Source organism: Mytilus californianus, unplaced genomic scaffold, assembly GCF_021869535.1.
Source record: "Mytilus californianus isolate M0D057914Y unplaced genomic scaffold, xbMytCali1.0.p SCAF_15, whole genome shotgun sequence".
Taxonomy (NCBI): Eukaryota; Metazoa; Mollusca; class Bivalvia; order Mytilida; family Mytilidae; genus Mytilus; species Mytilus californianus.
The window spans coordinates 13,645,515-13,661,099 of record NW_026262637.1 but is presented as its reverse complement, the minus strand read 5'-3'; the positions used below and the strand labels follow the sequence as shown (position 1 = coordinate 13,661,099).

Below are 15,585 nucleotides of genomic sequence, written 5' to 3'. Positions count from 1 at the left end.
AAGTGCATTTACGTTTATAAAACAATCGAAAGGTTCAAATAAAGTACTCTTCAAAGCACGAAACAATGCATTAAATCAGTTTGGTAATGCTGTGACGATGCGCACGATGTTGGTACGAATTCCAGTTTGTTATAGATTATCATAAAGATAAATGCGTAGACTGGTCAGATCGATAAAAATATGGTGCTTTTTAGTTGACAGGAGTTTAAGAGGCTTGAAAATAAAGGGAAAAAGTAACCGAAATTTAAAAGACTAACACTTAATTATCCCATTTTTACGCAAAAACGTAATATGCATATTTTCATTTTGTGTGTAAAAGATCAGAGTTCCGTATCTTTCATATAGTATTATATTATTGATTCTCCGATCATCGTAAAACTTGACAAGAATATTGCTTTTGTTATAGTCATTTGCATGTGAATGCAAACAAAATATCACTGCAACCTTAAATCGGGAAAATGCCATGTTTAAAATCGGTCTGAAAAATATCCAAATATATTCAAGGTAGGCATATATCGGGTTTGTGTATTTTTATCTTGAAAGAGAGGAAAATATTTATATTTCAAAAAGTTCAATTACGTTATTCCTGGCTCATTATTTTTTTTTTTGCCGGAAACATGAAACATGATTAGCATATGTTACTATTTCAAAAAGCTTACAACTTACTTATTTCGTTGTTTATTAAATACATTGGATAAGTCCCCCAGTTTATCATCAGCTCAACAGTCAGTACTTTGGTACTGACATGATTTATAACAAACCTTTCTAAAATAAGTCCTCTTCCGATCGACAGTAAAACCCTTGCCAAAGTGGGGCGTCCGGTCAGTGTGGGGCGTGTAAAGAGAGTGCACGATCACTGCAACAGTTCTTTGAGGGGTCCGTAGGTGGCCTGTTGTATATATCAAATATTCCTTTATTTTCAGTTACAGTCAATTTCCCGTCCCGACCTTTATCCCGGACGTCTTCTGTTATAGGACATACCTATTTGATTTGATGACTGATTTATTCTCGTTCTGAGATATTGGTCATGAATCTCTTCAAATGTTTCGTTTCATATACATCCTTGGCTTTTAAATATTCAGTTTCGAGCATTCCGGATGAAGGTTAATCCAGAAAACTGCTGCGGACGCATACATGACATTCACAAAGTGTTATTAGATACTCCATTCAATTCAAACGTTTATATTGTAATTTTTTTTGGAGGGGAGGAAGGGGGCTCTTTCAGTAGAATATTTGGGTTGATATTGAATTTCTCTGATTTTTTGTGCTTTTCCTGTGTTTTCTTGCTCTTATGTTTTTTCGTCATTGTAATAAATATTAATCATAAAATATTATTGACTGTAAAAATAAAGGTAGCATGAAATGAAATTGAAAAGATTATGAGTTCCTGTACTCGTTCTAAAGGCCGCTTCCAAAAGGACCCAGTAATTTCTTATTTATCTTAATACTGCAATGTTATGGTCAAATGTTTTCAGAACAGAAAGTAATCATTGAAATGGGTTAAATTTGATCAACATAGTATTTTTGTGACTTACCCGGACCATTTGTTGAAAAACCCGGACGTTTTAAATGTTGCTCTCGAAAAAACACGGACAATATAAAACACTGAATTGCGAATGAACTACAAGGAAATTGTGCTCTAAACATGTATAGCATTCAGAATAAGATGGACATTCACGAATAAAACTATTATCCTCGCGAAATAGCATTAAATCGATCTGATGGCATGTAATATTACTCGGAAAAAACACAATCTCAGCCGGACACTGTACCTGCCGTGTTGTTGATTAGAAAACTATCAAACCAAGACCGAAAAACAGGAATGCAGAAATGTCACCATGAGACAATGACATCTGCAGAACAGTCGTTTAATTTTCCATTGAACATTTGTAAAATTTTCCACATGAAATTGTTAAATTTTACGTAGAACTTTTGTTTAATTTACCTTTCAGTATATTAATCTTCCTGCATAAGCTTTGACAGTGTCTACGTTTGTCAATATCATCATATAAATCATTAAAAACCATATGTCCGTGATGGTCAGATTCAACAAATTCCGCATTCCTGTTTTTCGGTCTTTGTTTGATAGATTTGTCATCAATAGTCATACCACGTATTCTTATTTTAAACTCCAATAAATTGCCATATACATATATTTATTAAAGTTATTGGTCACGTGATGTAATAACGGTCAAGTGAGTGTTTACTATAAACACGTGCTTGTGTTTTTACTAAGCACATGGTTTGTGTTTATGTTGGTTATGATTGGATGGATATACCCGCAATGTGGCTTTTACGGGTTCATGCAACTCATGAGATTCGTGAAAAGCATGATTAATTATTACTTAAGGGGTTCGTTTGAGAAATTCAAGTTATCCGAAGTTTGCCTATAGTTTACGTAGCAGCAGTTCGTTACTATGTTTACCATTGTTTACACACCACCCACCCTTTTTGAGTTGATTATTGTTAATAGGGGTATATGAATACATCAAGTTATATTAAAATGTAGTTTTCCTCTTTTGTAGATAGATTTTCATTGTGTATACTATTATATGATTGAATTGGTAGTGCTTGCATGAATTTATATAGTGAAGGACTTTAGTTTGAAGAATATTGAATGTAATTATTAATATTAAAGGCAGCTACACGTGTAGGCACACTTAACCTATTTATGTGCTGCTTTATGTATTAAATAATTTATATTTGTTTGAGCTTGGCAAATTAGAATATAAATAAGTTTGGACTTATAATGCTCCATTTACTTTGTCTTGAAAATCATACACATTAATTTTTTGACATTAAACACAGAATCATTTTCATAAGCATTTTCGTCACAAATAGATAAACTAATTCTAAAACCAGAAACATATGTGGTTAGTATGCGCATATCATCGTCATAACTAAAAGTATTCATGGAAAGTAAGAAGTCTTACTTGATCGGACTCTTACTGTTAAGCTTTTTATAACCCTGAATATAACTATGTGGTTACTGCACATAGATATTGATGAAATAAAAACTAAAATCGACATAATCAAACATGCAAAAACATTATCACGGTTTAACTTCCATTAGATAGAATTATGATGCATTGAATCTTCCTTCTTTACGGAAACACGAGTTGTGCTTGTTTTAGAGGGTGACTTTTAATTATGGATTTTTTTCAGATTAGGTTTATATATGGAACACATCGTCAATAATCATAAAAAAAGGATGGTACAGTTTTTTGCAGATTAAACGCCATGTTTCCATCAATACTTTCAGGAAGTATTTAGTATAGAAAGGATTTGTCTATCTTTGAAGAAACCTCTATTTGTTTCAATGATAAATACTTAAAGGGAATAATTTATTTCTATTCTAATTTCCTGTGCCTCCAAGATATCACGAAGGTTAAATTATGTTAAATTAGTTTCAGAAACGAGAGGTTATCATTAATGTTAATATCAAACTTTCTAAAATAAAAGATTGATGCGCTGTATCTTAACAGTTGCACGGTTACAAAAGTGTGAAATTGTACTAAGACGATACTATGCCTGACGGAATAAATAATATAGAATATCTATTTTAAAAGGAACAGGTATTGAAGCATTGTTTATAATGGCGTCCAAAATTATAATCCTGGTATCCTTGAAGAACATTTGTTGTTCGACCTGTTAGTCAAATGCGTTTTGTTAAAATATACTTTTTCACGTTTTTGGTCTTTTGGAAAATGTTGTTTGTGCTGTATTTAGACCCCTCTAACAAGAAATTTGTTTTGCATGCACACGTATAAAAATTGCGGTTTTTATCCAACGCAATCATAGGTTTGAACGTTGTTTTCAATTTAGACTTGTTTATATTTTTTCGTTTGGGCTTGTATTATATTTGCCTTATGGTTTATATGATCCGTTCATCCTATTTTGAGTCCTCAAAATTCAAGAGTCTATCCTAAATTGAGGTAAATTGTTGGGCTTTCCAAAAACTGTTTTGATTCCAAACATCACTGTAGAGACATTATTTGTCGAAATCCGGATATGGTGTACAAAAACCTTTGCACCTTTTGTTTGCGCTATATAATCTTCTCCGCATGTTTATTGTTTTCTGTTTAGTATTAAATTTAAAATTAAGATCCATTTATTACATCAGTGATCCGTTTATTTGGCAATCGCTAATGGCAGTCAGCAGGGTTTAAGAGCATGTGTTGTTCGACCTGTTAGTCAAATGCGTTTTGTTAAATTATACTTTTTCACTTTTTTGGTCTTTTGGAAAATGTTGTTTGTGCTGTTTTTAGACCCCTCTAACAAGAAATTTGTTTTGCATGCACACGTATAAAAATTGCGGTTTTTATCCAACGCAATCATAGGTTTGAACGTTGTTTTCAATTTAGACTTGTTTATATTTTTTCGTTTGGGCTTGTATTATATTTGCCTTATGGTTTATATGATCCGTTCATCCTATTTTGAGTCCTCAAAATTCAAGAGTCTATCCAAAATTGAGGTAAATTGTTGGGCTTTCCAAATACCGTTTCGATTCCTAACATCACTGAAGAGACATTATTTGTCGAAATCCGGGTATGGTGTACAAAAACCTTTGCACCTTTTGTTTGCGGTATATCATCTTCTCCGCAGGTTTATTGTTTTCTGTTTAGTATTAAATTTAAAATTAAGATCCCTTTATTACATCGGTGATCCGTTTATTTGGCAATCGCCAATGGCAGTCAGCAGGGTTTAAGAACATTTGTTGTTCGACCTGTTAGTCAAATGCGTTTTGTTAAAATATACTTTTTCACTTTTTTTAGTCTTTTGAAAAATGTTGTTTGTGCTGTATTTAGACCCCTCTAACAAGAAATTTGTTTTGCATGCACACGTATAAAAATTGCGGTTTTTATCCAACGCAATCATAGGTTTGAACGTTGTTTTCAATTTAGACTTATTTATATATAACGTTCAAACCTATGATTGCGATGGATAAAAATCGCAATTTTTATACATGTGCATGCAAAACAAATTTCTTGGTATATATATATATATAATATTATATATTTTAATATAGCGGATGTGGTCGAGTGGTCTAGAGCGCTGGACACGAGGCTAAGCGATTGGTGCTGTAGTGTATCAAAGGTGTGAGTTCAAATCCCGTTGAGGGACAATAATTTATCAGCATAAAAATCTAATTTTCAGACTTATATATATATATATTTTTCTTTTTAAGATATCATTAGTATAAGTGTTTAAGGAAATCAGAAAAAAAACACCTTGAATAGATATAACAGCAAATAAGTGTTACCTTTATTTCAAAAACCAAAATAAAAAAGTTTCGACACGTACTGTTTAGGAAAAGGAACACATGTATCAATAATTTCTATTCTAAATTGTGATTGCCTCCCTTGATCTCCATGCTATATGTTTGCTCTTTAAGATAAGGAAAATATTAATCGATTATTTGCTTAATTTAAAGTATAATACATCCATTTTAGTTGCTTTAATTTTTTTTAATCTTTTTGGGTGGAGTGTACTTATTCTTCTGAATTTAGTTTGATCGAAAATTTGTGAAGACATTTTTTTACCCGACAGGAACAGATTAAATCAACAAATTTTCTGTTTGTCTTTAAATGAAGAACAAAAAGTGCTATGAATTATACAAAAGAATACATATACTGAAAAACGAAATTTTGAGTAAATAATGAGTGGGGCCTAGTATTACTCTTCGATATAAAAATAAGGATATGTGGTATGATTGTCAGCGAGACAACTATCTAATACCAATGTAAAAAAAATGTAAACATGCAACTACATGTCAAAATAAGACCTTCAGAAAAAACATACCATATAGTAAGCTCTAAAAGTTTTGGATAACAAACTGTGATGGACAGCTGATACGATAGCCTGAAATTGCAACATTGCTTGAAACGGTATGTTGGTGGCATGAGGCAGTTAAATTTTGGTGGTTTGTAAAAGAGGTTTTCGCATACTAGACTTAATATGATATGATGACTGTAAGACAAAACAAAACAAAAAATAAATCTGATCAAATTTCATTGACAATAGTAGTACTTACATAAAGGTAGATCATTTGGAGTTATTTAGTGATTAAAGTTTTTGTATAGTAACAATATGGATCCTGTATTAACACTAACGGTACCAATTGTTCTGCACTAGAGGCTTATTTCGACAATTAATGTCTCTTCAGTGATACTCGAGGCTAAAATATCTGAAAGTCCAAAACCTAATACCAACGTTGAAGAGCTGATAAAACTCAAACTACCAACAGTTGAGCCAAAACCGGACAAAGAATCAGAGCTATGCATTAATTTAGGAAGATACAAGTTTTTTGATAAATTTTGAATCATAGTATTTACGTATAAAGATTAAATATAATGCGTAAAACTTTTTTCGCCTTCAAATTGATTCATTTAAAAACAATAAATTTAATCGAATTACCTAAAATAGTTTTCAGTCAGTTAGTGAAAATAAATAACATTTATCATTATTTCAATTTGAATACAAATTGAATATAAACAAACAACGTATTTCTTTAATTAATTTTGTTTACAAACAATGTATGCTTTCAACTTAAAATATGTATCACAAAATTAACATACAATAAACTCATCATAGATACCAGGACTAAAATTTTACACTTACGCAAGACGCGCGTTTCGTCTACAAAAGACTCATCAGTGACGCTCGAATCAAAAACTGTTTAAAAGGCCAAATAAAGTACGAAGTTGAAGAGCATTGAGGACCAAAAATTCCTAAAAGTTTTGCCAAATACAGTTAAGGTAATCCATTCCTGATGTAGAAAAGCCTTAGTATTTCAAAAATTCAAAGTTTTGTTAACAGTTAATTTATTATTATGAACATATCAATGATAACTCAAGTCAACACAGAAGTGCTGACACGATAAAAAAATCCTATACAATTTGCTAAAAAGTAGATATTTTTGTTAATGTGTAAATCTTTTTTTTTCAATAAAAGAGTTGGTTTTGATCAGCGAAGCTCTATAAGAGAAACCAAAGGGTAAACTCACAAGTCGATGCCATGGAAAAACCGAAAATAACAAAAAGACAAGCAATAGTCTACACAATAAATTATATAAAACTAAAAACTGAGCTATACGAAGCCCATCAAAATCTGGGGTGATCTCAGATGTAAGGGTAAGACGATCATGATCCACATGTGGCACCCGTTAATGACTGAAAATAACATAGTAAACCATGTTTAGTGTGTCAGTGAACTTCGAGACGTGTAAATTAGTAGATGTGCCATGATTGGTAATAAAACAACTAACACGGGGATTTAAGCAATCATAGGTCACTGTACAACCTTCAATAATGAGCAAAACCCATACCATATTGTCACTTTAAATATATTTAATAGAACGTCGGTAGTCCAATGTTTACTAATCGTGCATACCTACTAGCTGACTTGTTTTTTACTCATATGAGGCAGAATTCACACTGAATCTTCTAAAAGAGAAAAAGAAAACGCGTCTGGCTAGGTTCATTGATTTCACTTTTTGATATATTGATGATGTCACTCAAAAACCATCATTGCAGTGAATCCTTGCTTCTCGTATATTCCAGTGAACTTTAGTAAGGGAATAAACCGCAATTAGAGGGTCTGCTGTAAATATTGTTCGTTTCCTCAATATTGACACTGATGAACAACTTGAAACCAAAATCGAAGACAGACGTGATTGTTTAAACTTTACAATTTTTGAAATCCCCAAAACTAAACAAAATAAATTTGTCCAGACCTTCAGAAGAAGTGCAGATCACAATGGCTTTTTACAGTAAAAATTCTTTTTTTGTGTCCGGCAGTATATTTCGCTTCTGTACGACGACTTTATTTGAAGGAAAAGGTGATGGAGGTGAAATAATGTATTCAAGTTAATAGTTATGATTGTCGTATGAACGGAAAAAACCCATTCTAACTGGTGGACTTGTCCATAAAGAGACAACAAATAATTTATAGTCAAGAAATAAGGATTTGATATACTATTGTGACTTGGAAAGAGAGTTGTCTCATTGGCACTCATACTACATCTTCTTAAATCTATATAGTATGCTGATTGAGGGATGCTTGCCATACAACTCAAAAATATGTTGTTTTGTTTTAAATGATATCCCAATCTTTTAAAATCTGCATTATATTAAAAATATCTTAGTTAGATAAGCAAGGTGTTAAATAACTCAGGACGATTTAGAGCTTTGAAAAATGCAGATACATCAGTCTTGTTTTTGGGTTGCTGTCTCATTTACGTACATTTATCTAACACATATCTTTTACGTCATATTTGTTGAATTTATTGACAACGTGTCTAGATTTACGATGAATTAGAGCTTGACAAAGGATTTATGCATCATCTTTTTATGATATATTACTAACAGTGTTTCAGGACAGTTACTAATCGACTGCCATTACACAAGGGTAACATCAGCTAAGTGACTTAAATCGACACACTGGATCAGTTTATAAACTATGAAGGTTAACTTGATTGCACTGCTATGCAATTTGATTTTGTGTTAAAAAATTCGATACTAGAAAACGCTTTTGTGATTTATCACTTAGGGATGCTGCAACTAGTGATTCAAAATTCAATATACTTTTGTATATTTACTATATAGTTCAACAATACAAACATAAAGATAAGTTGCTGAGAGCGTTATGTTTGATTTTCCTAAATACTAATGGGAATTTTCTGCCAAAGGTTGTACTATATGACAATGATAAAATTGATTAATTTCTTCCCTTAATGCATTATGTAAATAATGCAATGATTAAAATAAAACTATATTAAGATAGTCCATAGACTATAACGTTACGCTTATACAATCACAAGTTAGGACCTTATTATTTACAATGCAAAGATTTTTTTGGGAAATATTGCTTATACGTTTTGACATGATACAACAATCATTCTTGAAAGAATGATACGGCTTATTGTGGAGATAATTTCTGTTGGACCAAACAGATATCTTAGAATTCCAAACTTTTAAAAGTTACCGAAAAGGATTATAAACAGTTCATGTTTAAAATGAATGTACATGTATTGCTATGTTTTGTTCTCATTTTGGGTACAAGAGATGCCGCTGAATTTGAAGAAAAATGTGAAATTGTAAATTTACCCTTATTACCACTGTCGTTAAGAGAACAAATTTTGGAAAACTATGTATATGAAACCAATATTCAAGCTGACAATGCTTTTTGTTTAATAAGATGTCTCAAACAAAGAAAATGTAAATCTGTCAACTACAACACAGATACGTCTCATTGTCAACTAAACAGTGAGGACCACAAAACACAATTAGCTTCACTGACATCGGCACCAGATTACACGCAGTATTATACCATTGATGACCTTGACGAGGTAGGATAAAGATAATTGCTGACTTTATTTAATTCATAAATTACGGTAAAGTAATTTACGACATTATTGAATTGACGAGGTAAGATAAAGGTAGTTTATGTCGTTGTTCTTTAATTGACGAGGTAAGATAAAGGTAGTTCATGTCGTTCTTCTTTAATTGACGAGGTAAGATAAAGGTAGTTTATGTCGTTGTTCTTTAATTGACGAGGTAAGATAAAGGTAGTTTATGTCGTTGTTCTTTAATTGACGATAAACGATGAAGATAATTTATGAAGTTGTGAAAATGTCTGTCAGTTATGTCTGCCGACAAAACTAGAGAACAGTAAAATTGAATTGCTGAAACTTACAGATTGACTGTTGTTAATTTTCAGTTAATTTATAAAGAGTTTTGAATATGCTAATCAGTAATTGAATTGTTATCCAATTTACTTTAAACTCAATGTAGGTTTGACAAAGTTATTGATTACTGAGAGACTTTTACCTTATATTCTACCTTAATGTTGACTGTAAAACCATTCAGTCTATTTATGGGTAAACTACGGGGAAATATTTTCAAACTTTTTCTCTAAATATTGCGCTAACTTGCAAGGTAAATTCTTGTGGCAGGTCTGTAACAAACAGTCATTTGCAAGGTACATTGTTTGTGCCAGGTTTGTAACAAACAGTCATTTGCAAGGTACATTGTTGGTTGTAAGTCTGTAACAAACAGTCATTTGCAAGTTGAAATGTTTGTGGCAGTTCTGTAACAAACAGTCATTTGCAAGGTACATTGTTTGTGGTAGGTCTATAACAAACAGTCAATTGCAAGGTGAATTGTTTGTGGAAGGTCTGTAACAAACAGTCATTTGCAGTGTACATTGTCTATGGCAGGTCTGTAACAAAAGTCATTTGCAAGGTAAATTGTTTGTGGCAGGTCTGTAACAAACATTTATTTGCTACACGTCCGTAGTAAAAAATGAAAACAACACGTTACAAATTTCATGCGTTCGAAACGCTTTACTGAATTTACCTTCATCAGGGACACTGAAATCCGAATATTTCAAAGCCAAGGATGTATAAGAACCAAACAGTGTAAAAGTTGTATGATCAATAAGGACCTGACAAAAAAGCGAAATACATCTAAGGTCAACTTTGCCGGACAACCGTCATTTGCAAGGTGAATTCTTTGCGGCAGGTCTGTAGTCAACATTCATTTGCAATGTAAATTATTGCGGCAGGTTTGCAGCAAAATCTCATTTGCAAGGTAACATTTTTTTTAGGCAGTATTGCACCACATTGGAATTTAGAGACAGCATGCTCATGCAATTGCTGTTTTCATTTTATCATACAGTTGACTTGTTTAAAGATATTGCGAGGTAAAAGTAGATTTCTGTCTGAAAACTTGGAAACTGACATGAAGTCACATCTATCTACAGTAGTACAAAATAGAAAGGATATGACTATTACTGCCTACATGCACTTGACAAAACCAAATGCAATGATAAAGGGTTTAACTTGATGTAATAGGTTACATTTATTATTGGTAGTTTCATTTCAATATAACTGTTCTGTTCATTATCTAATTTTGTGTAGTTACTAGCTATTGCTTAATGTTTAACAGCGAAATCCATCAAGTATTGTCTATGTATTTTAGAGTCTATTGGGTCGTTGTTCTGGACATACATGTGCAGATGATCTTATGTGTGAACCAAATCCGTACGGACTTAGCGATCCTTATCAATGTGTTGTTTCCTCAGTGTGTGTACCAAATGATGGATGTACCAACTGCATGCAATCAAAATGTAAGGTACCTGTTAAAGTTAATAGAATACATCCAATCATTTTAACAAAAATCACTTAAATAACAATCTAAGAAGCTGTATTCACATCTTCAAGCTGTGAAAGGAAACTATCTGCTGTCAAATTTGAAGACATGAACAAATTAATACAATATAACATGATACACAATTATAATAAACTGCACTATATCTAAATTTCAAAAACGTCATTTAAATCAGTCGTGGTCTAAACATGTATAGAAAAAAATACAAAAGTATTAAAAATCAAACGAGAATTAAAAGCCATATAGCACCAAAAAGGATGACATATCACCAAGTTTGTAGGATGTGTATGGTGATGATTTTTTTTTATCGTAAAGTCCTATCTTTGCCTCTTTATAAGTAAAAACCAATAAACAAACTACCTGAATCTGTACCAAATTGAGAACCACGGTAAAGGGCTATCTTTTTTTTCTATTTCCAATTATTGTACTGTGAATCTTAACATGCTTTATTGATTTGGTGATTATTTATGTAGATTAGGTGAACCACAAGTTAAACAAAATACAAAGAGGTTGGGCCAATTGCCCCTGACCTATTCCACTCACAGAGTCAAAATAAATATTTTAAAATAGTCACCGTAATACATTAAAGAGTATACAATAATTTTTCTCATATTAAAAAACCATTTCACAATATTGCAAATAGTCCTTTTTTATTGCATTGAAAGATATCATAAACCAACATGAACTAATTTGGAATATGACAGTTGTTTTCCATTCGTTTGATTGTTTGAATTTTTGATTTTGCCATTTGATAAGGGACTTTCCGATTTGAATTTTCCTTGGAGTTCGGTATTTTTGTTATTTTACTTTTTGTGTCTGAAAGACAAAATATGTATTTACTTGACATACATCTAGAAATCGACAATGAGGGTTATTGATAACAAAACTTGACGACAAAGGAGATGATTTCAGCTTCCCAATTTTTAACTTTCCATATCTATATACATGTATACTGCAACATTCCAGCACCGCCTGCATATCGTGTATATATATTCCAGTTGATACGATATTCCAGAGCTTGCATATCCTTGATAGAGGGTTTCTCCATACACGGAAGCTATCAAAACAAGAGTTCCAAGCGTTGAAGTTGAAGTCATCCCTTCGAAAAATTTACGGACGCCAGCAATAGTTGATTGACTGTTATGGAATATCTGTTTCACAGATATCGACGGATGTGTTCCAATTGTCTTAAACACAATTCCATGCTCTTTTTCTCGAATGTGACCAACCGAATTAGACTTATCACCGAGTTTGTACTGACATGAGCAACACACGACGAGTGTCACATGTAGAGCAGGGTCTACTTTCCTGAGCACCCGAGATCACCCCCGGTTTTTGGTGTGGGTTTGTGTTGCTCACTCTTTAAATTAGTTTTCTATGTTGTGTTTTGTGTACTATTGTTTGTGTTTTGATTGTTTTTCGTTTTTGTTTTTGCCATGGTATTGTCAGTTTGGTTTCAACTTATGAATTTGACTATCCCTTTGATATCTTTCTAAATTATTTTTTGTCGTTCTACATTATACACAACCGTGGTTGCCCATAAATCTTTCATTCCTAGAGTTATCTACGCCTATCCTGGCATTCATGTCACCAAATATGAGACATACATCATGTATTGTACTGACAAGCGACTGTGGCGTGTCGTAGAATTTAATCTTGTTCTACATACTTTTTTTATCGTTCATTTCAACTTGAATAACTAATTTTGTATATGTATTTGGTCATATCTGTCAAATTGAAAACCCGATTGTTTGAACCAAACTATAATACACAAGCACACGTCAGATTAAAAATCAGTAAGATAACTGCTATTTTAACAAGTTCATTAATCCATGACACGTCACAATTCCAACTAAAATAAAAAAAAATGTAAACGAACTACTAGAGCACTAAAAGCATGTGTTGATAAGGTTATTATGTTGCCTTTACTACACTTGCATTTATTACTTTTTTCAGTTACCCTGGCTACTTTCGACTATCAACCAGTTGGATGCTTCGGTGCTGGGGGGAATCCAAATCCTCTACCAACATTGTTGTCAAATCTTAGGACTAGTATAGTTTGGGACAATATACAACTAACTATTGATGCATGCGCAAATCTTGCTCATAACGCAAGCTACAAATATTTCGGAATAGAATTCTGGGGAGAGTGTTGGGTATCCGCGTCATTTAATCCAAGCGGTTTTTCATTGATTCCAGGACAGAACTGTGAAACTAAATGTCCTCAAGGAGTAGCTGATGAAAACAAAATGTTCATTTACAAAATAGTTTAATATAAATATGTACGAATATGAAAACAACTTCTCGTTCATATCATAGTTCAAAAAATCACGTTACAAAACTAAGGCACTTAAGACTAAACAGAAATATAGCAGTGATCCTTTCAGATTATTGAAGAGAGTATGTATATTGAAACTTTTTCGCAATCGCACCGAACTTTCAAATGTCCTAATGCTATTTCTATGGAAGTTTGTTTTGCCTGCTCACCTACACTTTTTATACGGTTACATGTTTCATCTTAACTTTAAATTATCGAACAGACTTCATTATCAATTTTATTGGACATCATTGTATCTGTTTTAGGTTGCACTTTGTAGATACTTCTGTTTCACAAGCCACGCCTCTTTTGGGAAGATATATATTATTCATTGATATTTTGTTTTGTTAACGTACTGGTTCCCAGATATGATCTCTATGTTTCATCTCATAGAGAAATAACTTGGGAATGTTACCAGTGTAAAAACACATGGTAACGGCGAAAATTGAATTCTGAGGAAGACTCAAAGTGAAGGTAGGGGTAGTACAGAATTTTAGTATAAGTCTTAACTCTTAGAAGTTCGGGGCATATAAATGTTGAAAATATGCCGCACAGCCCTATGTTTTGACCTTTGAATAAAAAAGTAGTGCATATCAACTTTCCGTTCTAGGATGTAATTTTTCACGAAACTTCATAGTATAAGTGGCACAGCTTTAGCCGCAAAGGGAGTTCCTATGGGAAATTGCATTGTCTATATTTACAGAAGTGCAACCTTTATGCATTTGAGGTTAGTGCCTCTAAACCTACGAACAGAAATTACTAGTCTGTCTTGTTGAAAGTTATCCTCACTTTTTATAAGCTCTGCTCATATGACTGCATGTCATCTTGAAGAATCGTTTTCTGCCCATCGTTTGTAAAATCCTATTTTTAGGTTTCAACGGAATTCATAGAGAATCATGTTATCTTTATGTAAAGGTAGTGTGATTTGAAAAAAAAAACAGTAAGCAAGGATCCTAAAGTTGGAAGACGTAATTGCTAAATTGAAAGTTTGTTAGCAATAATCGTTTAAAGGATTGATATAAAATCAGCCTGTTCATTAACGATGGATTCTTTCAAGCACCAACAATCCTTATATTGGTCGCTGAAATGGTAAACAATTATTCACTTTGTACAGGTTTTTGTTTGGAATTTAAACTAGTTCAAAGACCTACCTACAACTATTGCAGTTTTCTACCTCCCTTCTTTATTTCCATAATGTGTTGCTGTAATTAAACATGTCAACAAAACATATATAATACTATTTAATTAATATTGAAAATATCGCTTTTATGTTTTTTTTATATATATAAATAAGTAGATTTATGCTCATTTTAATGTTTATCATTTACTGTACATGAAAGATCAACAAAAACATTTATAAGCGTTGTGTGTCTGAAATGCTTATATATTAGAGGAAACTAGTGATTTATATTCAATAATTTGTCAAGAGAAATTAATTCAAGAAATGGTAACCTTCAATACAATGCAACAGTGTGCCTGTAAAAAGACGTTTGTATACTGTCAATTGGTAGCGAGATTGAGACAATTTGTAAATTGTATGTTTGGAGTATAAATGTGTAGATGTTCGAATATGTGTTTTCTTTTTACTTTATAATCAAATTTCGAGTATTTCACGTATTTCGAAAGAAAATAAATCATAACATTTCCAATTTTATATTCATAGTAGATTCATTTTATATTCTCGTTAAATTTAATAATTGTTAGATGGAATTTGGATTAAATATGTTTCTTTGAAGAAATTCAGCCACAATATATTCATACCTTAAAATTAGTAAGTTCATATATGCCTCTTTTCGTATATTACGGATAAATTTGCGAATCATATACTGTGCAAGTTCATACGATTTGTTTAAGTATATTATCATGATTTAAAATTTCTATGCATATACACCTGTTACTTGTATTTAGCCTTGTCCGAGTAAATTATTTGAAAAACAAACCAATAAAAGTCATTTTTATAAAAACAAATGTCACTTTTAAAAGATTTCACTACAGTAGTTTTTAGTAGGAGACAATATTGATAGACGTTGGTTGGTTCATAAATAACAATACAATACAACAAGCGGAATCATTGTATCGTTTTGACAAATCAACGTT

General features: G+C 32.1%; 1 protein-coding gene across 1 annotated transcript; it reads left to right on the top strand.

Moving 5' to 3' along the window:
• The first annotated feature begins 8,811 nt into the window (after positions 1-8,811).
• On the top strand, positions 8,812-15,057 carry LOC127725902 (uncharacterized). Its single transcript, XM_052233218.1, has 3 exons — positions 8,812-9,349; positions 10,983-11,130; positions 13,128-15,057. Exons 1-3 carry the CDS (start codon positions 9,008-9,010, stop codon positions 13,442-13,444), a joined length of 807 nt encoding a protein of 268 aa, XP_052089178.1. The 5' UTR covers positions 8,812-9,007; the 3' UTR covers positions 13,445-15,057.
• The last annotated feature ends 528 nt before the right edge of the window (positions 15,058-15,585 follow it).